Source organism: Camelus bactrianus, chromosome 22 (genome assembly GCF_048773025.1).
Source record: "Camelus bactrianus isolate YW-2024 breed Bactrian camel chromosome 22, ASM4877302v1, whole genome shotgun sequence".
NCBI classification, from domain to species: Eukaryota; Metazoa; Chordata; class Mammalia; order Artiodactyla; family Camelidae; genus Camelus; species Camelus bactrianus.
Window position 1 is genome coordinate 7,091,643 of NC_133560.1, and position 25,415 is coordinate 7,117,057.

The following is a 25,415-nucleotide window of genomic DNA, read 5'->3' on the forward strand; positions in this document are numbered from 1 at the left end:
TTGACTGGATCTCTCAGGGTCACACAGCAAGTGTGTCTGTCTGAACCAGCACTCTCTCTGTTAGAGGTTCAAAGTGAAAGAGGGTCCAGAGAACCCTTCCCTGGGGAGGGTCTGCTCAGTGAGGGAGACAGATGTACAAGGACTCCTGGAAGGAAGGCAAAGCCTGTGAGCCTTCTTCCCAGGTTCCCTGGACGGCCATCTGCCACTCCTGCTACCCTGTGCTGCAGGAGAAGAGCAGTGCATGGAGAGGGGGTCCTGGTTCAGCCTGGGACAATCCCGCTGACTCAGCTGCCTCTGTAGGAGGGGTCATGGCCCCTGCCTCCCAGGGCTGTGGTGAGGGCAGATGCCATGGCGGATATGGAGGACTGAGTCCAGACATTTTATTTTGCTCCCCTAAACTGCATTTATTGGGCAAGGTTACTCCCACGTCTGCAACTGTGTCCTGGCCTTTGTCAGGGGCGCCTTGAGCTCATCACGCGGTCCAGGTCCTGAGACCAGCTCCCATCCCCAGCTGCCGCCAGTGACTTGGCCATGAGGCCACTGTGCCCTCCCTCCTGGTGTACGAAGAAAAGAGAGCTTTATTTGGTTCTAAGCTGCACCTTTGTCTCTTTTTTTTTTTTTTTTCTCTTGTGATGAGGACTTTTAAGATCTACTCTCTTAGCAACTTTCAAATATGCAATACAGTACTGTTGCCTTTAGTCACCAGGCTGCACATACATCCCCAGGACTCGTTCATCTTATAACTAGAAGGTTGTACCTGTTGACCCTTTCATCCATTTCACCCCCAGTCACCCCCGCCCCCCGCCACCTCTGGCAACCTCTAATCTGTTCTCTGTATCTATGAGAGCTTGGTGGGTTTTTTTCTTTTTGCTTTGTTTTGTTTTAGATTCCACATGTAAGTGAGACCATACGGTATTTGTCTTTCTCTGTCTGACTTTTTTACCTAACATAATGCACCTCGATGTCCATGCATGTTGTTGCAAGTGGCAAGATTTCATTCTTTTTTATAGCTGAATAATATTCCATTGTGTGTATATGGGTGTCTATGTGTATATATCTTCTTTATCCATTGGTGGACACTTAGCTTGTTTCTATGTCTTGGTTATTATAAACAATGCTGCAATGAACACGGGTTTGCTGGTATCTTTTTGAATTATTGTTTTCATTTTCTTTGGATATACACCCAGAAATGGGATTGCTGGATCATATGGTAGTTCTGTTTTTAATTATTTGAGGAACTTCTGTACTATTTTCCATAGTGGCTGCACAATTTACATTCCCATCAACAGCACACAAAGGATCCCTTTTCTCCACATCCTCGCCAACACTTGTTATTTCTTGGAAAGGAAAGAGTTTTATACATTTCTAAGCTGCATCGTTGTCTCTTTTTCATTTCCATCTGCATTATGGCTTTTTTTCCTTAACTTTTTTTTTTTTTAATGGAGATACTGGGGATTGAAGCCAGGACCCAGAGCATGCTAAGCACGCGCTCTACCACTGAGCTATACCCTTCCCCCCATCACGGCTTTTTTAATCCATGCAGATTAGAGAGGGGCAGAGTTTGCACTGTGTTTGGGCTCAGGTCAGCAGGAAATACAGACACATGCAGGGCCTGGTCACAGAGTCTGTGGTGGCAGCCACGCTGGACAAGGTAACGGGGGAGTGCCGTGGGCAGGCGCGATCCAGTGGGCAATGGCATGGAGCAGGGAAGGTTTGAACTCTGAGGCATGTGAAGGGGGACTAGAGGGGAGAGAGTGGCCAAGGGCCAGGTGAGACCGCTGCAGGGGCCTGAGTGCAGAGAGGACACAGAACTGAAGTGCCTGCCGTCTGCCGTCCGGGCTCCAGCCTCCTCCTCTTCTGGCTGCATGTGGGGCAAGGTCTTCCCTCACTGGGCCTCAGTTTCCTCCCCTATAAGACGGGGATGATAACACCTGCCTTATGCAGGGCTTCTGTTGTGATTCAGTAGAGGGGGCCACCAACAGCCCCCAGGATGGGACTGGGTTCTGTGTGTTGTGGCAGCTGAGAGGGCTGGGCCCAGGTGAGGGGTCCAAGGTAGAGATGCCCAGAGGGGCGTGGCCCTGAGGAGGCTTAGCAGGGCCTGAGCATGAGGGGTGGAGCTCGGGCAGCTCCTGGTGAGTCGCAGATGACAGGGACAGAATGCACCTGTGACCGTGACCCCCCCAGGGCCTGGACCCCCAAGACCTTGAAATGGCCCTGCCCCCACCTCTCCTGGGACCCCAGCTGCCCCCAGGCCATCACCCTGACCTCCAGACCCTTGGCCAACTGTGAAGTGGGTGGCCAGAAGCACTTAAGGGACCAATTTTCAGAATTTCTGTGGTTTCCTGCCTGGAGTGAGGCCGTTTGCGAGGGCACCAAGGAGCGGCCGCCCTCATGGCATCTGGGGAATCGGCAGATGGCTGTCTGCCAGACAGCCTGGAGATCCAGCCAGGAAAATTGGCCATTTGCTGCTGGACCCAGAGGGCAGGCTCGCCAGTTCCTAGGTTGTGTCCAGGACTGTGGAAGAAGAGACCGCCTCAACCAGGGGCCAAGAAAAGCTTCTTGGAGCCGGAGTGTGTCTCCGAGAATGAGTCACTCTCACTGGTTGGAGGAGGCAGGGAATGACATTCCAAGCAGAGGGAACAGCCCATGCAAAGGCGTGAAAATGGGAAAGAAGTCTCAGAGCTTGAGGAGACCAGACACATGGGTCATCTAACTACCGCTGGCCCCTGGCCACAGAGGACCCTGACGCTGGGCCAGGGGTGCAGCCATAGCAGTGGAACCGCAGGGACAAACTGTGCACGGTTGTGAGACCAGGGTTGGGGGTTGATGCTGAGGCCAAACTGCCCCTCTGCCGGCAGGCCCCCTGCACACTCCCTCCTCCCTGCCTTTGCTGGGCTGTTCTCTCTGCCCATCGTGCCCTCCCCATGACACATCCGCAGATGTTACTTCCTCAGGGTAGTGCTCCCTCATCTTTTCCAGCCCCTCCCAAAGCTGGACAGGCCCTCGTCCTGCAGATCCCCTCGTCTGTCCCCTCTCTTCACTTTCCATGTCGTATGATATGTATGTGTGCACAGTTCATCTTCCTGGCTGCCTTCCCTTGGCCTGACCCAGCACTCATTTCCTGGCACACGCTCTGTGCCAGGTCTCCTTCGGGCCCTGGAGGCGCAGGAATCAGACCCTTCCCTAGGTCTCCTGGAAGATTCATGTAGACCACACGTGAACAATACACTGTGTCACACGTGACAGTTAGGAAATGTGCTGGGGGCGGGGACAGACAGCCTGCCTCTGGGAAATGGAGGAGCCTGGAAGGGTTTGTGGAAGAGGAGGTAATGGAGCTGAAGATGGCGTCCAAATGCAAGGAGGGTGTGCCAGGCAGGCAGGCAGTGTGTGCAAAAGCTCAGGAAAGTAGAGCTGCCGAGGACATTTGCTGAGGTCAAGAGTGAAGTGCATGTGGGGATGAGGGGGCAGTGGTGGGGGGCAGGACAAGGGTTGGCATAGACCAGATGGACCCAGTCCATGGCCCCCCTGTTGGATTCCTCCAGACCCCAGAAGGAGGTGGAGCTCAGCAAGGCTTTGTTAGATGGGTGGACAGGTAGAGGGGCCCAGTAGGGGCTGCTGTGCAGTGGTAACTGGCCATCAATAGACACCACAGAGACCCCAGCTCTCTGGACCCACGCTTGTGTTATTTGGCTTCTGTCAGCCTTGGCTTTTGCCTGCAAAGGCCACAGCGATGCTGGAAGCCAAAGGAGCTTTCAGGATTGTTCCAGTTATGTCTTAGTCAGTTCAGGCCACTCTAAGAAAGTATTGTTGTGGCTTATTAACCACAGAAATCTCTCTCCACCGTCTGGAGGCTGGAGGTCTGAGATTGAGGAGAGTGTGGTTGAGTCCTGGTGAGAACCCTCTTCCAGGGTTGCAGACGGCTGACTTCTCACTGTGTCCTCACACAGAGAGCGAGCTAGAGAGCCCTCTGAGGTCTGTTTTATGAGGGCACTAATCTCATTCACAAGGGCCCCACCCTCATGACCTCATCACCTCCCAGAAGCCCCACCTCCACACATCATCACATCGGGGGTTAGCTTTCAACACATGAATCTGAGGGGACACATTCAGCCCCTAACAAGTTACAAGTGACAGAAACTCAACTCAAACTGGCTTAAGGAAAAAAATGTATTTGCTGACAAACCAGAAGTGTGCAGGGGTAGTTTCAGCTTCAAGCCCTTCGCCTGCCTTTCTCTCTGCCTCTCAGCCCTGCCTTCCTCTGCTGGCTCTTTCTCAAGCCATGCGGTGCCCCTAGGAGCTCCAGGCTTAGCCCCGTCAGGAGAAAGGGGCCCTCTTTCTTCTGAAGCTGCACCCTTCACAGCCCCCGGCACAGCACTCACCCCTGGCCGGCTCACCGTGGCCGAGGGAGTGTGGTCAGGCGCCCAAGCCCTGCGGGGTGGATGAGGGTGGCTTTAGAGAAGAAATAGGCTGTGTTATCAGAGAGGGGGTTCTGGGCAACAAACAGCACAGAGATGCCCCCCACCCTGCGTCCATGTGAGATGCGCCCAGACCACGGGCTCAGGGCAGGCTTTGGTCTCTTGTCACTCAGTAGTGCCTCTGGGTCATAAAACACAGAAGGAATGCCTTCCCCTTGTGTAACCTCTGCTCTTTCTCTCTCATTTTCCAGGGGCCACTGGGTCTGGATGGCAAACCCGTAAGTGATAGCAGGGCAGGTTTGGTGGTCCTGGGGTGGGGTCCTGCCCCTAGGGTTGGAAATGACCGTGGACGCCAGAGAGATGAGCCACTGAGAACCTGGTTGAGCACAGAGAGAAGCTATTTGACCATCAGACTTGAGTTCAAATCCAGCTCCACCACCTGCTGCTTGTGCGACCTTGGGGAGGCCTCTTCAGCTCCTGAGCCTGAGGCATATTAACTCTCCCCACAGGGAGGCCGGGATGCAGAGAACTGTGGACAGCACTGTCCCTGGTGCCCAGTCAGCCCTCAAAACGTACGAGCCCCTCCTAGCAGGCCCCAGGCATGACGCGTCCCTCCATTCAGTCTCAGGAGTTAGATGGTGGGCGTCAGGCTGAAGAGTTCTCAGCACCTGGGCCAGGAGCGTGTGGTCCACGGCCATCCTCAGCAGAATGAATGAGACGCACAGAGAGACAGCATAATAAAATTAACGATTGGAGATGGATGGATGGATGGATGGATGGACAGTCAAGTGAGTTAATGAATCAGTAACTGTACAGACAGTAGGATGCATGGAAAAGTAGATGAGTTAGTGGATGATCAAATGCACGAAGGTTGAGCAGACAAATGAGTGAAGAAATGAGTGAATGGACAAGTGACTGAAGAGCTGAATGACGTGTGCATTAGTAAAGATGGAAGAAAATTACCAACTCCCTAAATGGATGAGTTGTTGAATGAATGGGTGAGCGACTCCATTACTAGCTGAAGGGACACATGGATGGTTTGGGATGGAGGCCAGTGATCAGGTCAGTCCCTGACCAAGAGTGTGAACGCCAAGCTGTCCCACCCCAGCCTGGCCCCATCCTGGGGTCTCTGAGCTCCACAGTCGGTGCCTTTTGGCCTGATCCTCTTCCCTAGAAATCCTGGTAACTTGGCAAGACTGAAAGAGACACATTTCCCTGCAGCCAGAGAGAGATGGCAGCCACTGTGGCCTGCAGGGAGCCAGCCCCGCATTCACACCCCGCCAGGCTCCGAGGGGGGTGACCTCCCCACTGGCACCTGGGCATCGCGGGTGCTGAGCAGAGAGGGCTCTGTTCTCTTGGGGGAATGACTAGCACATGTGCCCCTGTCCAGAGAGGACGCCAGTGACTGCCCTGGCCCCGTCTCCCTCGTGGTGAGGATGGAGGTGCAGAGCTTTCTTGGGGTCAGCAGAGCACCCCTCCTAAGGGCTAACAGGCGCGTGTGTTTTTTCAGTCGGCCGCCCACGGCTCTACTCAGCCTCACAGGCCCTTCTGCCCTCACAGCCTCGGGGAAGCGAGAAGGGGGGCCAGCCTCGTCCTCCTCACTCACTCCTCTTCTGTCTTTACCTTCCTTCTCCAGGGACTTCCAGGCCCCAAAGGGGAAAAGGTAAGCGATGCTGGTGGCTATCCAGACACAGTAAGCTGATCAAGGAGGCCAGAAACCTGCCTCCAAACCCCGGTTCCAGAGTGTGGCCTTGGGCAACTCACATCCCCTCCTGGAGCCTCAGTTTCCCCATCTGTAAAGTGGGGCTAGTCGTGCCTCCCTCCTAAAGTGGTTACAAAGCTTACATTTGACAATTTAAAGTACTTGGAGGGTTGGATCTGAGTTCTCCTGGCACCGGAGTGTAACAAAACTCAAAGCACAGTCTACCCAGAATGACGGGTTTCCAAAAGAATCAATCCTGAAACAGGGAGGGTGCCAGGAAAGCCCAGGGGTTGAACAGGGACCACTGATACCTTTCTTTATGAGGAACCTCTCCAAGGAAAGACTGAGAGAGCTGGCCCTGCGGTCTTTGCAGTCCTGGGTGTGGCAGGACCCACGGGCACTTCTGAGGCATGGCAGGGCATGGCTGGGCTGGGCCACCCCCAACCCCGACTGCGATGTGGCCCTCATAGGTCAGAGGTCAGGCACTTGTAGGTCAGTACGGCCAGGGTTCCACTCCACCATCAGGGCTGAGCACAACACAGGATCCGGTGTTCAGAGCCTCGGGTTTGCATTCCGGCTCCCCCATCAACTGTGTGGCCTTCAGAAAGTTGCCCAGCTCTGTGGGCCTCAGTGTCTCCTTCTGTAAGGCAGAAGCAGCGTCACATGGGAAAAACTGCACGAGGTCGTGGTCTGAGGGTACTTCGTAGATGATGAGACACTCGTGCTGCTGGCCGGCAGTGGTCACCTTCCCGCCCGTCTGGCTAATGCCACCAAGTCATAGAAATGATTAAGGCAGGGGCGTTGAAACCAGAGAGAAACTTGGCATCTATTGCTATATAACATACTGCCCCAAAACTTGGCGACTTAAAACTGTGCATCAGTTACCATCCCTCACTCTTCTGCTCCGCTGTGTCTGGGGGCTGGCAACAGATAACAGACCACCCGGCTCCCAGCCCTGGACCTGCTAGCTCTGTGGCCTTGGGCAACTTACTTAGCTTCTCTGTGCCTCAGTTTCCTCATTGGAAATGGAGATGATATAGAGCCTGTGTGCTGTTTTTATTGGAATGCAGTGAGGCCGTGAACGTGAAGCACTGAGCTTCATGTTCCATACATGTGAGGAAGTAATACAAATGGCCGTAATGGGTTTCCCTGTTTTTTGTCCCTAGGGTGCACCAGGAGACTTCGGCCCCCGGGTGAGAACTGAGCACCCTCCTCCCACCCCGCGTGGTTTGTTTTATATCATTATAAGGCATACCTAGTGTTTCTTCTGGGTCCCTATGCTTATCACAGAAAGAGGTGCCCAGCCTCCCCACTCCCCGCTGTGGTCTGTCTCGCTGCCCGTTTTCATTTAAATGAAAGTGAAGGCCCCAGGCACCTTGATTTGGCCGAGGCTGCTGTCCCCTGCAAAGAGGAGGGTCTCTGGCAGACATCCCAGTCACCCTCATCACCGTAGATGGGCAGACAGTGGGGCTGGCCCAGCCCAGGCTGGAGACTGACCCTCTTGAGGGCACTGGCCCCAGGAAGAGGGGAGACTGTGGTTGGAGCCAGCAGCCCTGAGCCCAGAGTTCAGCTCTGCCACTTACCAGCCAAGTGACCTGGAATGAGTCACTTCCTCGTAAGACTCGGTTTCTCCCACTGGGAGTGGGGGTGACAGCCCTTACTCCAAGCTACCGAGGTAAAGATGTGTGGCAGTCATGACAGTGGGCACCCAGCACCCCGAGTGCAAACAGATCAGAGTCTCTGCCCCCTGGGCCCAGGGACCCAGAATTGCCTTGTGCCGAGCCAGGGGTCTCCTCGATGGAGGCTGAAGCAGCGTGGAGAACCCCTGCGGTGGAGCCACAAAGCCGGTCTTGGTAATTGATGCAGCTGTTGGTGAGAGCTCAGCTGGGGGTGCCCACACGTGGGTCTCTGGGCGCCTCGGGCCTCTCTCATCCTGGCAGGGGGTTCCCAAAGGGATGTCCCAGAGGGCAGCATTCCAAGAGGCAGGAGGCCGGAACCGCCAGGCTGGTTAAGAGCTGTCTCCGAAACAGACACAGCCTCACGTCCACTGCATTCTGCCCGTCACACCAGTCACAGGGCCCACTCGGAGTCAGGAGGGTGGAGACAGACTCTGGCTCTTGAAGACTGCAGGGTCCCTGCAGAGGAGCCGGTGGGGTGGAACCAAGCACGGCAGCCGTCCCTGGAATACGTGGTCCTCCAGTGACCAAGCTGCCTCTCCCCAGGCTGGGCTAAGTGGCTTTGCCTCCGTAAAGTAGCCTGGTGGTTTCTAAATCACCCTCCTGCCTTTCTTACCACACACCTGTTTGCTGACCAGATGGTTTTCCCGAGGCTCAACCCGGGCTTTATAAGTAGAGACCATCACGTGTACGGTCGCCACGTCCTCAAGGTAGACTGGCCGAGTGGCGGGTCCCGGCTCCTGGTGTGCGTGCTCCCCGCGACTCACCCCGCCTTCCCAGGGCGAGACCTCAGCCAGCCAGTCCCGGCGGGGAGAGGAGGAGGAGGCTGGCCCGCCTCGCCCCCGAGGAACTCAGGGGAAGACCCTCTGGGACCTGCTCAAGTATCCACACCCATCTTCTGCTTTGATAAGGAGAGGCCAGGCCAGTGGTTCCCAAAGGAGCAGCAGTGGGTAGGGTATCTGATACGGTGTAAAATGAGACAGGAATTACCCACCACCCACGCCATACCGGCTGGGTGACTGAACCAAACCCAGTTCTCTTTACTTTTGGCTGGAGTTCTATCCTCTCGGTCAGGACACTGGCTGAGTCAGACTGATCGGAAGATACACGCGGTGGACACTGAGCGCTTCTGTTAATTTTTTAATTGGGAAAACAAGCTATGTCTTAGGGGCAGTTGTCCAGAGAGGCAAGTTCTCTTATCACGGGGCCCATGGATGAAAAAAAGTGTCTAAAAGAGACCACTTGCCTCCGTGGCCAGAGGAGCCGCTCCCTTTCCAAGCTCTGTAGTCATGAGGAAATGACTACCCTCTCAGAGCCCCGGCCGCTCCATCTGTAAAATGGGACAGTAGCAGTGCCCGGCCAGCTGGTCACAGGGGCGGGCGAGTTAACCTCCAGGAGGCCTCGCCCGTCCGCGCTGGGCACAGAGCATGGTCCTGATCTGCAAAAGGCTCCTTCCTTTCTTGGTGACAGGAAGGTTGGGAGCCGCTGGCACTGAGAGCCAGGCATACCCCATTCCTGTGCCCGTGCTGGGTGGGCACCCCTGGGGCAACGGGAAGTGTGAGTGGCACTGTGATCTCCCCTTGTGGGTGGGGCCACAAGGTGAGGGCTCTGGCTGCCTGAGGTCTGAGCCAGTACTAACGTGGCCCGAGGGTCAGGGATTCTGTGCTGCATGAGAGACTGTGTGGCCCTTTGGGTACCCCCCACCGACCATCCCTTTTTTTGAGATAATCATAGACTCACATGCAGTTGTAATAAATAACACTCCATGTACCCTTCACCCAGGCTCCCCCCGGGGCAACATCTTGCAGCTCGGTAGTGCAATCTCACGTCCAGGAAACTGACATTGATGTGATCCAACAGCCTGCTTCCAGTTTCACCTATTTCACCCATTTGCGTGTCTACTTAGTTCCATGCAATTTTACACCTCGAGATTCTTGCCACCACCACACGCAGACCCCTCCTGCTGCCCTTTTATAGCTACAGTCCCCTCCCTCCCTGCCCCGCTCCGTGACCCCTGGCCACCGCTAAGCTGTGCTCCATCGCTACGAAATTCGCACTCTGGGACTCTTGTGTAGATGAAGTCATCCGGTATGGAACCTTTTGAGACCCGCTTTCTTCCCTCAGCATAATTGTCTCGAGATGCATCCAGGTTGCTGCATGTGTCAACGCTTTTTTCCTTTTATTTCTGGCTGAGCTGTGTTCCGTGATATGGATGTAGCCCAGCTGGTTGACCATTCACCACTGAAGGACACTTGAATTGTTTCCAGTTTGGGGGGCTATTATGAATAAAGCCGCTGTGGACATCCATGCATGGGTTTTTGTGTGAACCCGTTTCTCCTCGGGAACGAATGCCCGAGAGCGCACCTCCACCACTTAGTAAAACAGGAGCTGGCCAACCAGGAAGGTCTTTCAGGAGGTGCGCAGTCCCTGTCCCAGCAGGAAGGGGCCTGGGTGGGCACTGGTGCCTTGTCCACTGCCAGTGTGCCCCATCTCTCACCTCGACACCATAGCTGGGCTTCGGGCACTGGAGCTGGAGAGGTGGCACCTGCCATGGACAGTTCAAGGCCCTGTTGGCCTCTCTTGCTGACGTATAGGGACTTGTCCGTTCATGTGACCACCAAGAAGTGACAAGAGGCCCAACGACAAAGCCCTCTCCTGGGAGCCTGCTGAGGGCGGGGAAGGGGAAGGCATGTGGCCGTGCATCTGAGGAGGCCTCCCTCTGGAGGCCAGGCCCCCTTCCCCTCACCCGCAGGGTCACGCTGGGCCCCGCCTCTTTCAGGGAGACCAAGGGCAGGAAGGAGCCGCTGGGCCCCCAGGGCCTCCTGGACCCCCTGGGGCCCGGGGCCCTCCTGGAGACACCGGGAAAGACGGCCCCAGGGGAGCACCAGGCCCCATGGTAAGAGAGGGCATGGACCTGGTTCTGAACCCACCAAAACCCCAAACCCTGATCCCGGAGCTAGCCCCAACCCCAGCCCTATCCCTAGTCCAGACCCAGCCCCAACCCAGACTCTAACTCCAATCAAACCTTAAATCTGACACTAACCAGACCCCTAACCCAATTTAGACCTTGCACTGTAACCCCAGGTGGATTCATAGACCCGAACCCCGACCTTGGTTGTACTCTCAGTCCCAGTCCTGACCCTGAGACCGTATGTGGCTAATTTCTCTGCAAATCTCTACCAACCTCTTTCCCCCGATCCCTCCCTCTCTCTCCCTCGTGTCTGTTTCTCTCTGTGTCTCTTTTTCTCTTTTTTTCTTTCCCCTTCTCTTTCTCCCCAGTGATAACTAAGCTTCAATTGTCCTCCCCTGGTCCTAATCCAAACTCTGGAGGCCAGACCTCATTGAACTACCCCTTTCTGTAACCCTGATGTGGGTTACAGGGACGGCAAGCTGTCCTTCCCCCCCAGTGCAGAGATGGCACCTCCACCAGACTACCACCGGGGTCCGCTGTCAGGGCAGCCCCCCAATTGGCTCACCCATTCCTTGTCACATTGGGCACTAACTCCCTGAGCCTCAACATTCTCATCTGTGAAGTGGGAACAATGAAACCCCCTTCTCAGAGGTTTGGTGAGGCTGGAATGAGGGAATGTACTTGCAGCCCCATCCCAGGGTCTGGCAGGAGATGCGGGCTCAGTCAGCCGTGCAGTCCCCGCCTCCCCTCATTGCTTTCTTCTCATGCCCCCTCAGGGTCCCAAAGGAGAAGCTGGACAAGACGGCGAGACGGTCAGTATCCAGGGCATTTCAGAGGCCTGGGCTGGCAGGACTGTAGCTGCTGGCCTGGAAGCCCCCCATACACACACCCACACTGGGGTTGTACGTGTGGCTGTCCACACTGCTGTCCACGTGCACAAACCTGCACTCTTGTCCCCACCAGCAGTGGGGCACGACTGGACCAGGACCCCAGCCCCGGCAGAATTCTCACAGCCCCACATCCCTGGGAGGGAGTCTGCAGTCCACTGTCACTGCTTGAGATCTAATGCAGATTTCCATCCGAGACACACGAATGGGCGGCCCAGCTGGGTTCCAGCAACAGCCCTGCCTGCTCTCTGGGACTTGTCATCTTTTACAATGATAAGGATGATAAGGAAGACAGCCCAGGAGCAGCCTCCAGAATCACATTTAACACCCTCTCTTTTCTCGTTCCAGGGCCCGAGTGGACCCCCAGGGCCCCAGGTAAGTGCTCCTCACTCCTGGTCTCAGGCCTGGGGGGGGGGGTGCTGGCTCCCTCCCCCCAACACTTTCCCTCTCCCACCCCCTCCTTGAAGCCAAAGCCACAGGGTTAGGAGATGGAGCTCCAAGTTCCATGACCTTGGGCAAGTGACTTCATCTCTCTGGGCCTCAGTTTACTCATCTATCAAATGGGAGCATGACAGGCCTTTCCTGCCTTGCCTTCATACCAGGTTGTGAGGACTGAAGAGTAAAACAACGTTAGCTTTTGCAGCCCTCTCCAGATGTCAGCTCTTTTCTTCACTCCTGGAGCAGTGCCTGCTGGGGTAGAAAAGGCCATGGTTCTCCCTGAAGGAGCCAGATCCCTGGACGGAGCAAGAGGGAAGGGTGGGAGAGAAACCCCCTTTAGTGAGCGCCTGCCAGGAGCCAGGGGCCTTCAGTACTTTCTCTCTAATCTCGTAACCACCCCCTCCGACACTGGGGGCGTCCCAGCCCCGCTTTCAGGAGCAGCAACTTACCCAGGGTCACTCAGCTTGGGAGGGACCACGTCAGAGTGGAGTCCTGGACTGTCAGCCCCACCACCTATTCACATCTCTCTGCGAGGCTCGGGGTCTCTGGGCTGGGAGGGGTGTGCCTGGTGTCTGAGTGGCTATGACCTCTCTCTAGCATCCCCACAGTCTCCCCCTCAGGGTGGGCCCGATGTTCCTGGAAAGAAGGTGGGGGGCCTTGGAGGAGCTTCTTGGTGGGGATGTGGGAAGTGGCTGGGGGGAAAGACCAGGGCTGGGCACGGCAGGACCAGGCCCGGGACCTCACCGTGCGTGGCTGCTCTGTCTCTGTCTCTGCAGTCAGGATCTCATTCACTCACTCACTCACTCACTCTTAAAAAATATATCCAGTTACTCAAATGCAACAGATTTGTTCCCACATCAGGGTCCTGGACAGTGGTTCTCAAAGTGCGGTCCCTGGACCAGCAGTATCGGCATTACTGGGGGCTCATTAGACATGTGCATTTGGGGCCCGCCCCAGAGGCACTGAGCCAGACGCTGGGGGTGGGCCGGGCTCTGTCCCAGCAGCGCCCTGGGTGATGCCGACCTGCATTCAAGTCTGGGAACCAGTGACCCAGATTGATCGTCCCCCACCGCTGCCCAGGGCCGGGCCTCCTCCTCCTCCTGATGGCCTCAGCAAAACTATCCCCTCCTCCAGAGGACTGTCCCCAGCCACCTGCTGGAGCACACTCTCCCTGAGCCCCTCTCCGCCCTGCCATTCTCTTCTATTCTCTTCCCCACGTGGCGCTATGCATTTACCTGGATATTTCTTTGCCCTCGGCCTGCTCTGACCCTCTGCCTGGCCCGCAGAGGGCGCTCAGAGATGTTTGTTGATGGAACAAGTGAATTCCCTCTCCTTCACGCGCCCCCATCCATTCCTTCTGCGCACACCTACTGAGGCGTGTTCTGGGCTGGTGGGGACAGGGGACAGAGGCAGGTCTGACCCCATCCCTGCCCTAAAGGGATGAGGAGGGGAGGGTGTCACTGTCCCGACCCAGTGTGACCAGTACTGCCGCCAAGGGTGGGCTGGTATGCTGGGGAGTTTGGGGGGGCAGGTAGCCAACTGGCTGCCAGAGGCCCAGCCAGTGTGTCCAGGTCCAAGGGCTCAGCCTCTGCTGTTCTCTCCTCAGGGGCATGATGGGGCACCAGGCCAGCCAGGGGTCCCTGGACCCCCAGGGCCCAAGGTAGGTACATGCCCCTCCCCCGGTGGTCCCCCTGCCTCCCACCTCCCGGGTTCCTGTCTGCCTAGTAAAGCCCCTACCCGGCCCTTTCACATGATGGGCACAGAGGCTGATGACCAGGGCAGACCAGAGAGAGGCAGCAGGAAGGCCAGGGTCCCACTCACCATCAGCCTGGCAAGTCATCCAGGCCGTTACCTTCCCTCACACCCTCAAGTCTTCTGGTTCCCGTCTTAGGTGGCCCCACTCTGCCCTGTCCCCAGGCCAGGGACTGGGTGTCATCCTTGCTCCCCCAGCTTCTCAAGACCCCACCAAATCCTGGCCAGCCTGCCTCCAAACCAGCTGAGCCCCTGAGCTGCTCCAGCTATGCCCCAAGACCAGAGCAGACAGTCCCCTGGGTGGGCGCAGGCACACTCTCAGAACACTCTGGAAGCCCGCAGACCCCCAGCCTCCCTCAGCGCTCTCTCACGGCGCACACACCTCTGTTGCAGGGCGAAGCGGGGAGCGCGGGGCCTCGGGGAGAGAATGGCCCAGATGGCGCCCCAGGACCCAAGGTGACGTCTCAGTTTGCCACTTTGGCTCCCGAAGCCGCCCTCGTGAGGTGGAGATGCGGCTCCGCCTCTAATTCGCTCTTTCGGGCTGGGAGTCCGGGAAAGCCCAGGGCCAGGGGACTTGTCTGACCGGGTCAGACGCTGGCACAGGGGGCGGGAGGCAGTGGGTCTGGGTGAGTGACAGGGCCTCCCGCCAGGCCTGCTGTGTGGCTGAATAGCCTTGGGCGCTCGGCTCAGTGGCCCATCTCTATGCAACATGGGGTCAGAGGGAAGTCTCGCAGGCCCACCTCAGGGAGCCCCATCCCTGGGGTGCCAGTCATGTGCAATCAGCCCTGCACCCTTTGGAAGAGGGGACTGGAGGGGGCGGGGGAACCTCTGGCTTCAGCTGTGCACACCTGGCTGCAGCCTTGTGTCTCCGCAGGGGGAGCCCGGCCACCCGGGAGCCGACGGAGCCACAGGGCCACGGGTAAGCAGCTCTCCTCCGGCCACAACCCTGGAGTCCGGGGGACTGGTTCCTTCCGAAGCCCCTGTCCCCCAGAGACCCCAGAACTGAGAGTCTTTTTTTTTTTTTTAGTAAGAATTCACTGGTGATTTTTTTGCTTTTAATTTCATAATACATGCTTTTGGGAAAATGTTCAACTTTGGATGTGAAAATAAGGGCCCCATTCTCTCCCCTCCCCCTCTCCTCCCCAGGCGAGCGTCTGTCTTCCTAGACTCATTCTGGGCATATTCAGACCTTTAATAGACCCTGATCTGTCACACATGGCGTTACCCTACTGCCGTGGGACCCTCCCCGCAGCCCCCATCACAGTTCAGCCCTGTTGCTGGGCACAGCCACCACAGCTGGTCCCAGATCTTCTGTGATGAGCCCCTGTCAACACACCTTTAGGACCACATCCCCATCCTCGTTCTTGGCTCTGTGACCTCCAGCAGTCACATCCCCTCACACTCCCAGAAGCTGCCTTCCTCCTCCTCCAAAATCCAGATCTAAGCCTGCAGCCTGGTCATGCAGGTAGCCCGGGACTGGATTAAGCATCGAGTGTGGGAATTCAGTGTACACATACGGTTCCAGGAAGGCCATGACCGTGGAGGCAGCTGGCAAGTGAGGCCCTGGCCTGGGTCTCTCTGTCCTGTGCACGGGGCTGGCCTCAGGCCGGACCAAAATGCTCCCAGCCCCAGCTACTCTCCCAGTGGAGAAGAGCTGGGTGGGGAGGGGAGGTTCAAAGGGAAAGGGCGGGGCCCGTGGTGGCGCGCGTGCCCATGAGGACGGGTACGCGTGTGGACACACACACGAGCAGACACATACGTGTGGACACGTGCGTGGCTGGACATGCGCTCAGAACCAGGAGTGAATGGGAGCATCAGTGCCTGGTGTCTGCAGCCTTTACCTGAAGTCAGGAAACTGTGGTGTAAGGGCAAGAGCCAGCTGGCCAGGCTTTAATTACTACAGTGTTTGGGGGGGGTTGGGTGCTTTGTTCGTTTAAAAAAATCTGCAGAATTTCACATCAAAATCAGGCTCTCCATTTTCCCTTGAGGACTCAGAGATGGGCCTCAGTGGGCTTCAGTTCCCACATGAAGGTAAATTACAGCCACCCCCAGACCCGGCTGGGGCTGTTCCTCAGTTGGCCCCAGGCCTCCCCCTTCCCTCGTGTCACCCCCGGCCTGGCCCTGGAGTGCTTAGTCAGTGAGCCAGCATGCCAATGCCCGAGGGAACAGGAGGAGACGCGGGGCTGGGGTCCAGCCAGGAGCCGGGTGAGAGCTGGCCCACGGCTCACAGGCCTGTGCGCAGCTGGGTCACTAGGTCCTCTGGGTGAGGCGCCTACCAAGCTCCTCCCTGACATTCTCCCTCCCTTCCCACCTCAGGGTCCCCCAGGCCTCAAGGGCGAGCAAGGAGACACGGTGGTGATTGACTACGATGGCAGGATCTTGGATGCCCTTAAGGTAGCCTTCCTGGTGGGCCCTGATAGGCCCTTGCTGTTCATTTCCTGGGGGAATAGCCACTTACTTGGTGTAAAAATACTTCACTTCTCTACACAAGGGACCAGGGGCAGCTTAACTCAAGGACCCCAACTTCACCAGGTGCCTGATAAGGAAATCAGTGCTGTGTGGAGATGCACACTATGCTGAGAAGCTGCTGTGAAGGCAGCTGACGGGGCCCTGAGCTCCCCAGAGGCCAAGGCAAAAAGGGAAGCTCGCCCCTCGGGGACAGGAGGCAGGGCCTCCTGGGGAACACAGGCTGGTGGAACTGCGCCTGCCTAGACCTGCATGGTGTGGTGTGGTGTGATGTGACGCGGCCCAAGGGTGTGCATGGGCCTGGTTGTCCCAGACCGGCTGGGAGCTGCCTGGAGAAGCTCCATGAGTACAGAGAGGCGGGAAGTGGATTTCAGACGCCAGACAGGGATGATGGCTGGATTTGACAGGCCACAGGCAGACATAGAGGGATGAAATTGAAAAACACAAGGTGGGAGGCTAGCTGGGAAGTGGTGTGGAAGGTGGGAACGGCTGACGGCAGGGAGGTCCCCGGGGAGGCAGGTGCTGCGCCTCGGCATGGAGGAGCACGGGTGGAATGGAGGAAGGTTGGAAGATGAGGGACATCTCAGTGGAGGCACCAACAAGAAGGGGAAGGTTGGTGCGGGAAAGCAGAGGGAAGGGGCCTGGAGCTTGCTGGGCTGGGAGCTGGGTGGCTACAGCCTTGGTGAGGGGGAGTGAGTGTCGGGGGTGATGACAAGCCATGGTGGGCAGGGGGTCCTGCGGGAAGCCAAGGTCGAGATGGGAGCTGGGGAGTGAAGATACTTGGCAAGTGATCCCCTACCTGTGAGGCCAAGGGATGCCCCAGGGCCAGCAGGTGGCGGGCAGAGTTCATGGGAGAGGTCACTGTTGGGGATTCAATTTTTGGGTGGCCTTGAATGCCAGCAGAGGATTTAGGCCTGATTCTAGAGGCAATGGGGAGCCATCCCAGGATCTTGAGCAGGAGAGTGTTGTGAAGAAATCTATATGGGGGTGGGGAATGGCTCTGGGGCAGAGGGGTTCTGGGCGCCCCCGGGGCAGTAGACCTTGGTATCTTACCTGATGCCTGGTGCTGCCTGCCTGGCCTCCCCCGACACACAGGCCTGACCTGACTGGGTGGGAAGAGGGCCGTAAGGGCCACTGCTGCAGCCCAGCTGGGCTGGGACGTGGCCTCGGGATGGAGGGGTAGACGGGCAGTCATGGGGAGGCCCCACCTAAACACTAACCTCTTGACTTTCACACACAGGGTCCTCCTGGGCCACCGGGGCCACCAGGGCTGCCAGGGCTGCCCGGAGCCAAGGTCAGTGCAGGAGCAGCTGTGTGGCGCCCCAGGCCCCTGTCCCCAGGGCCTGCCCCCCTCCTCCCTGCCACGCTGCCCGTCTTCTCTCCCAGCGCCCCAGCCTGCCCTCCCAGGGCTCAGAGAACATGGCCTGCTCCTTCCTGACCAAGCTGGTGCCTTCTTCCTGGCCCTAGCTTCTCCCTGGGAAACCTCGTTCACATGAGTCATCCATAAACAGCCCCTCATGATGTCACAAAGTCCCGTAGGTTACATAGCTGTTCCTCCGGCCTGTGCGCATCTCTTACACCTGCCCGCTTGGCTCAGGAAAGGGAGCTGCAGACTTTGAAATCAGGGAGGGTCTGGTCCAGGCCATCGTCCCTAGGCTGTGTGGCCTGGAGCAGTGACTTAACTCTCCGAGTCTCAGCTTCTAAATCTATAACCTGCCAGCCTTTTATAGCCACGGGCTGCTCGTAGGGGCTGAGGAAACGGGGGAGAGAGGGTGGCCGGTGCCTGGCACTGTGCTGGGCACCCAGTGGGCACCTCCCTGAAGGTCCAACCGCAGGGACCCGACCCAGGGCCAGGGTGCTGGTCAGGGGAGGCAGCTCAGCCACAGATCCCTGCTGGGGGCTGTGGGACCCTGTGAACCCTCTTGCTGTCTGTTCCCTTCCAGGGCGAACTTGGACTGCCCGGGGCTCCCGGAATCGATGGAGAGAAGGTCTCTGGCCTTTCATTTCCTTGGTGATGCTAGTGCTTGGCGTCAGACTGTGTGTGTGTGTGTGTGTGTGTGTGTGCGCACGCACCTGCGCTAAGTCAGAGAAAGGCCACAGAACGGAGTGGACTCAAGCCTCTGTGCAAACCCTGGTGCTGCCCGTGGGCCTCAGGCAAGCTGCTTGCTTCTGGCAGCCTCGGTGCCTCACCCGCAGTGAAGATGGTTGACAGGGCTGCCGTGAGGGTAAAATAACTGTATGGAAAACACATCAGAGCAGTGCCCGGCGTGCGATAGCAAAGAGCCTTCAAATGCCAGCTAGTAGTGTCACGGCCGTTATCAGTGTGCCTGTGAGCACACATGTGTTTGTGGGATCCCACGTAGACACGACAGTGTCCGCGGGTGTCATTTGACACTCATGAGTGTGTCTTGAGGGCTGGGTCCCTGGTGTGTGCACGCCGCGATGTTACGCAGTTGGCTGAATGGGGGAGTGCAGGGGCTGGGTGACTGGGGCATGGCTGGTTGTATGTGGGGTTGGGGGCTCCCGCTTTTGGCTCCTGAGATGTGAGCACGGGGTTGGCCTCGAACCCCATATGTGCCCTCTCAGTGGCTGCCCAGTCCCACGCTCCACCCCCACTGCCCCAGCCTGCACCCCTGCTTGCAGTGAGGCAGGCCAGGTTGGGGGGTGCCCCTTCCCTGTCCCCGTCCAGGCCCCTCAGCTCATTTGCCACCTGGGCAAGAGGAGAGGACCCCCGAGGAGGAAGCAGGGGTCTGGCTTGGCCCGGACTAAGCTCTGGGGACCTGCCAGTGTGAGTAGGGGGGAAATGCCTTTTGACACCTTATTCTGTGGCTTTTAGGGTCCCAAAGGACAGAAAGGAGACCCAGGAGAGGCTGGGCCAGCCGGACCTAAAGGGGAAGCAGGCGAGATGGGCCTGTCAGGCCTCCCAGTACGTGGCTGTGTGGGTCCCACCATGCTTGCTCCGTGTGGGGGGCCCGAGGTGGATACATGCCCACCATGGCACCTGCCAGGGGCTGGGGCCCCGCTGTCCTGGTCTCAGCCCACCCCGGCCCATTGGGCCTTTGAAGAGACGCTCTGGGCTGCCCTGACTCCACAGAAGGTCCTACCCACCCCACCCCACCCCGCCGAGGCCTACTTAAAGGTGAAATAAGGAGGCCCCGCCCGGTGGGAGCAGTAGGCCGGGCGGTGGCTAGACCAGGAGCTCTGACCACCCAGGTTTGCATCCTGCTCCGTCTCTTACGGACTCTGGAACCCTGCTCAAGTGCCCTAACCTCCCTGGGCCTCAGTTTCCTCAGCTCTAAAATGGGGGTGATAATCTCCCACACCCACCAGGGAACACAGGAGCGGGGCAGAGAGTGGCTGACTGGCACCTGGTAAATACCCGCTGTCACCACTGTCGGGCGGCCACCGCTACCCACCCGTTGTCCATCCACAAGGCTCGCTCAGCCAGAGAGCTGGGGCCGGAGTTTGAACCCCGGGTCTTTGCTTCCAGAGCCCCTGGCTGCCCCGCTGCCCCACGAGAAACAGTTTATACTGCTGTTAACGTGCTCTCTGAGCACGTTTCCCCCTGATTTAGGAAAAACTGTTCTCAGCTGCAAAAGCCAACAGCCTTCCGGGCTTATTGCCCAGAAGCCTTATGGGGGAAGGAAGGGGAGGTGCTGAACGGGCGGTGATTTTGGTGATGGACAGAAAGGGTTCAAGGCTGCCCTGTCCTGCAGGGCACCGACGGCCCCAAGGGGGAGAAGGGAGAGCCGGCATCTGACAGCCTACAGGAGAGCCTGGTAAGGGGCTGCTGAGGGTCTCTGCGCAACACCCAGCCCCAGCCGCTGGGGCCCCAAGCTTTGGGACAACAAGGGCCATCTGGCCTGCCCATGCCCAGGGCGGTGAGGGAGGGGGAGGGGAGCCTGGGGCCTGTCTTTGAACCCAAAGGCCGGCACTGGGTCCCTCCCCAGGCAGCGCCTGCCGCCGGGCAGGGGGGAGCCTCAGTTGGGTGGCTCAGCCCCGGGGGCGTGCTCCTCCAAAGGGTGGCGAACTCAAGTGTGGGCAGGTGAGGGGTAATGGGGCGATAATCCACCTCTGACCCTTTCTAGGCCCAAATCATAGTGGAGCCAGGGCCCCCAGGCCCGCCTGGTCCCCCAGGCCCCATGGTAAGAACATCTGGCTTGAAGCAGCTGGGATGTGGAGAGGGTGTGGGCCCAGGCCCAGGGAGGACAGGGTACCCCAGTGGGGGAGGGGGCGCATCAGGCCGGGAGGGCAGACCCCAGGTCTGGGCTTGGGAGGCGGCAGAGGGCGGGGTCACAGGGGCCAGTGAATGGCCTGCAAGCCTTTGTGGTCCAGAGGTCTGGACCCAGCTTGATGGCCTTTCTGATCTGCTTTCTCCTCCTCCCCCAGGGCCTTCAGGGAATTCAGGGTCCCAAGGTAAGTTTTGGAGCGTGGATGAGAACCCCCCTACTCTCTGCAGGCTCACGGCCTAGACGGTTCCAAAAAGTCTTGCTAGTAAGCAAAGTCAGGGCCCCACACTGGCCCCAGACCAGCCCTGCGCCTTCCCGGGGCCTGACCATTCCCAGTCGCCTGTGGAATAACCTCCCTGATGTCCTCAGAGCTGGGACTCCCCAGACCCCACACTTGACATCTCCATTCCTTGCTCCCTCCCCCCCCGCCCCCCCACGTGCACATCTGTCTCCCAAGTGCCCGCAGCCTGGATGTAAAGTCTTGGGTTCGGCGTGTATTACATAATGCCATGTCTTCTACTCTTAAATTAAAACCTTGAGTGTGGCCTGCCCATGTGCCCTGTCGCGGGGAAGCCAGCTGGGCTCACTGCATCCCTCACGTTTACCCTGGGGGAGGGCACATCTCTGCCTCCCCAGCTCGGACGCGGAAGAGGGCCTCAGAGTCATGGAATCCCAGAGCCCGGTGGGGCTGAGCATGTGGCCTGACCAGATGTGCTGCTTCTGGTTCTGTTTTGTCCCGAGGCCTCCCCAGATCATGTTCAGAAGAGGCAGCTGCTGGCAGGGACGGGGTCCAAGCCTGGGGCTCAGAATCCCAGTTGCTACTCAGCCCTGCCACTTGCTGGCTGTGTGGCTGGGCCCGTCCCTGCCGGTCCCTGTGCCTCTCTTTCCTCATCTGTGAAGTGGGTGTGACCACAGCGGCCTTCCACGGTTACTGAGGGAGCCCGTATGTGGGAAACTGGAAAGTCCACACACCCGCAGCTCTTCCCGATTGTTGGCACAGGAAGGAGGGTCTGCCCCTCTGACCTGCACACTTCGGTTCCCACTCAGGCCCCAAACCCCCTGTCCTGCCGTCTATCTGGCCCCCTAACTGATGTCTCCCCTTTACTCCCAGGGCTTGGACGGAGCAAAGGGAGAGAAGGGCACGTCGGGCGAGAGAGGCCCCAGCGGCCTGCCTGTGAGTGTCATGAGCCTTATTTGTCCTTCGAGGTGCTAATCTCTGTGACTGTCATGCCTCTTAACGCACTCCTTTCCCCCCAGGGGCCGGCTGGCCCGCCAGGCCTCATTGGGCTGCCAGGAACCAAAGGAGAGAAGGTAACCGGCTTCCTTTAATGCTCCCCCGAATGTGGCTCCATGCCTGTGGTGTCACTCAGCCCGGGGGGCGCAACCCCTGCACTCTGCTGGTCCCCAAGGCCAGACTTCAGGTTCTGTGGACCAGCCACTGGACCGAGCTTGCCAGCAGCTCTTCTCCCAGCGCCCCCTCCTCAGCCCCCTCACATCTCCTCTTTGTCTTCCCTCAGGGCAGGCCCGGGGAGCCAGGACTCGATGTGAGTACCTCAGCGTTCACCATGACCAGGCCCCTCCCTTGTGTCGCGTTTGTCCCCATACTGCCCACACAGTAATCTGGTCTGGTTGGCTTTCCCCATGGCTGGGACGACAAGTGATGGGTCCCCTCTGTGTCCCCAGTGCTGTGTCCAATGCACAGCCCAGGGAAGGTGCTTTATTGATAGATGGATGATAGATAGAGGATGGAGGATGGGTGGGTGGATGATGGATGGACAGATGGATGAATGATAGATGAATAGTTAATGGGTGGAGGATGGTAGAGGATGGACGGAGGATGGGTGGATGAAGGATGGATGGATGGACAACAGACGAATGATTGATAGGTGGATACACGAATGATGGATGGTGGATAGATGAATAATAAATGAATAGACGGATGGAGGATGGATGGATGGCCCATTGGAGCAGGGGGGCGGGAAGAGCAGTGAGGAGCCTGTTGAAACATCCTGGTGAGAAGTGACGAGGCTTCAGCTAGGGCAGCATTATGGGAAGGAGAGGAAGAGAAGTATGAACTGAGCACTGATTGGGTCAAGTGTCTTTTGGTTGCAAGAGACAGAAAACCCAATTTAAACTGGTTTAAACTGACTCATAACTGAAAAATCCCAACCCAGGGCTCAGATGTGTCAGCACAGCCGAACCTCTCACCCTCTCTTGTCTCTGCAGTACAGGGCCACGTGGAGAAGCACCAGGTTTGGTCGGGAGGCAGAAAGGACTGAGGGAAAAGCCTAGGCCAGGGCTTTTATTGGGGTTTCCACGGGCAAGGCAGGGCAGGGCGGGTAAACGGTTTGGGGCTGGCTAGTCTGAATAATCCTGGCAGGCTTCGGGTGATGGGGGTGTTCTCCCGTTGCCTGCTCCCTGGCCCTGGATGATTTGGGGTGGGGGAATCGCTGACTCAGTGTGTGAGAGTTAAAGGGGCAGGTTGGGGGACCGGCTGGTCTGCTTCTGAAAGCCATGCTCCCAGACTCGCCCTTTGCTCTCCCTAAGAATTGGCTAGCCCTGGGGGAGGCAGGCTCTCCCCGGCCAGCAAAATTTCAAGGATATTAATACATCGTAAAATATAGAAAGTAAACTACGAAAAGAACACAAGAGGGAACACGTCAAATCTGTTTTTCTGGCCCCAGCGTTCAGCCCGCAGCCCAGTTCCTAGTGGATGCTTAGAAATGGTTGGGTACATGGACAGATGGACAAATGGATGGGTGGGTGGACAAGAGTTTCAGCCAAGGGCAGAGAACAGAGGTCACCATTTCTTGATCTGCTGAAGAGGGTGACACAAACGTCCGTGAGTTTCCTGGGTCTATGTCCCCAGCCAAGCCTGGGCCAGTGCCTGCTGCACTGGACCTTAGAGAAAGCCCTTGGTAGCTGTTCTGCCTGAGAGCTTCCCTCCAGAAAAGCCAGCAGTTCTCCTTTCAGAGGACGCGGTGCTGGTGTCCCAAACGCACGCTTTTCTCTAAATCAGCCCTGTACCCAGCCTCTGTGCCACCTGGGAGCTGGGGCCGGGCCAGCTTGTACCACGAATGTGCATGGAGGGAAGGGGCAGAGATGAACCGCAAACCTCGCTTGCACGTTTAACTTTCCATCCTTTTGTCAGGGTTTCCCTGGACCCCGAGGAGAGAAAGGCGACCAGAGCGAGCGTGGAGAGAAGGTGGGGGAAGCAGAGAGAAGGTGGGGGGCAGCTGGAGAGGAGGTGGGGACAGGAGGACAGAGGGAGGGTAGCCAGCGAAGAGAAGGAGGGGCAGGTGGGAAGGAAAGGACACGGGAGGCAGGAAGCAGGCAGACAGAAGGTGGGATGGGGGGAGGAGGAGGAGCAGGGAGGCTGGGATGAGGCAGCAGGGCAGGGGTGGCTGCCGGACCCCCAGGCCCGTCTCTCTGAGAGGCCTTGGAGGTGCCCTGGGCTTGGCAGCCAGGAACATCCCCCATCTCCCTTCGTGCACAGGGGGAGCGCGGCGTCCCCGGTCGGAAAGGAATGAAAGGCCAGAAGGGCGAGCCAGGACCCCCAGGCCTGGACCAGCCGTGTCCTGTGGTATGTGTTAGTGCAGGGTGGGAGCCCAACCCAGGTCTTCGCCGCCGCCTCCTGCCAGGGTGGGGCGCCCGCCTTCCCTGTCCTCAGAGCTCAGTTGCAAGTCCCTGAGGTCCCACGGGCCCCGCCCCAGGATGCCCACACTGCTGGGGCCACCCCTTCTGTCTCTGCAGTCATGGATGCGCCCCTTGCCCTGGGCTTGACCCCTCCATGGGCACGGCTTGGGGACCCCTCTACAGAGATGGAGGCCTGGCCAGGTCACTGCTCCTCTTTACTCATCTTCCTCAGGTGTGAAGTGGGGTGGGACCGCCCTCACCTCTCTGGGAGTCTGTCCTGTCCCAGAGGAGGCTTCTGCCCGTCTGGGCAGCCCCACACCCACCCCTGCATCTCCTCCACGTGCCCCAGAACCCCTTGCCTCCACAGCCTTTCTTTCCCTGCTTTTTTACAACATCCTTTGATGGCTCACCAGACCCAGTGCCTGAAATCATCAAAGTTCAGTTCTCTTTTCCTAGAAGGCAGGGAGGGTTTAGCTGTCAGACTCCTCCAGTGGAACTCGGAAAAGTCAGGAGAAACAAAACAGCTGAGTTTCCATACTGAAACTGACTAGATACTCACATCCGACCACCACAGCCAGGGGCATGGAGAGAGGAGCCTCCTGCCGTGACGTGTATGGCCCCCTTCCAAAGGGGGTCAGGGCCGGGGACCCCAGAGGCCCAGCCCCCTGACCTTGGGTGGGTTAGTTTAGTCCTCCATTCCTCAGTCTCCTCATCCGTGCAGTGGGTATGTTAAACCCTACCTCCAGATGGTTTTGAGGAGGAAAGGCACACACTGAGAGGGCCAGGGATAGCAGACAGATCGGGTGGCCCAGCCTCACAGCTCAGGCCCTGGGCCAAGACTTCCCTCTGAGTCATTAAGCCTTTGTCTTTGAAACAGGAGAATCCTAAATGTGGAGGCAGGCGTGGGGCGCCGGGCTCCAGGGGCCTGGCGAGGGGCAGCGGGCCCTGCCCTGCGGTACGCGGTCTGGCCTGCGGTGTGCTGTGTGGTGTGCTGTGCTGTGCTGTGCGCTGTGCTGTGTGCTCTGGGAGGCCTGTGCCCGCTGCCCTGGCCCACCTTCCTCCATCCCGCCTTCCTTTCCATTTCTTCCCCTCCCCCCACTTCCTGTTAGGTCCCAGCCTGTGTCCCCGGTGAATGCACTGGAGTTCTGGGGGGCATGGTCCCCGTGTCTGGTGTCTGGCGTCTGCCCGTGTGCTTCCGAATGGAGTGAACTGTTGTCCACCACAGCATCCCGCAGGGATGCTAGGCTGACTGACGACGGGTCTGCCTTTGTCCCTCTCTGGCTCCCCACCTCCAGGCCGTCTG

The 25,415-nt window shown here is 58.1% G+C and overlaps 1 protein-coding gene across 1 annotated transcript in view; it reads left to right on the top strand.

Moving 5' to 3' along the window:
* The window catches only part of COL23A1 (collagen type XXIII alpha 1 chain), a 301,705-nt gene that overhangs the window by 271,173 nt on the left and 5,117 nt on the right, over positions 1-25,415 (top strand). Inside the window, exons 6-26 of the mRNA XM_074350158.1 lie at positions 4,667-4,693; positions 6,052-6,078; positions 7,284-7,310; positions 10,573-10,689; positions 11,481-11,516; positions 11,940-11,966; positions 13,636-13,689; positions 14,175-14,237; positions 14,656-14,700; positions 16,098-16,175; positions 17,488-17,541; positions 18,191-18,235; positions 19,084-19,173; positions 19,964-20,026; positions 20,336-20,392; positions 20,637-20,663; positions 21,588-21,650; positions 21,734-21,787; positions 21,994-22,020; positions 23,628-23,681; positions 23,973-24,059. Of these exons, the coding sequence (XP_074206259.1) occupies positions 4,667-4,693; positions 6,052-6,078; positions 7,284-7,310; positions 10,573-10,689; positions 11,481-11,516; positions 11,940-11,966; positions 13,636-13,689; positions 14,175-14,237; positions 14,656-14,700; positions 16,098-16,175; positions 17,488-17,541; positions 18,191-18,235; positions 19,084-19,173; positions 19,964-20,026; positions 20,336-20,392; positions 20,637-20,663; positions 21,588-21,650; positions 21,734-21,787; positions 21,994-22,020; positions 23,628-23,681; positions 23,973-24,059 (1,122 nt within the window). The remainder of the gene's footprint in view (positions 1-4,666; positions 4,694-6,051; positions 6,079-7,283; positions 7,311-10,572; positions 10,690-11,480; positions 11,517-11,939; positions 11,967-13,635; positions 13,690-14,174; positions 14,238-14,655; positions 14,701-16,097; positions 16,176-17,487; positions 17,542-18,190; positions 18,236-19,083; positions 19,174-19,963; positions 20,027-20,335; positions 20,393-20,636; positions 20,664-21,587; positions 21,651-21,733; positions 21,788-21,993; positions 22,021-23,627; positions 23,682-23,972; positions 24,060-25,415) is intronic.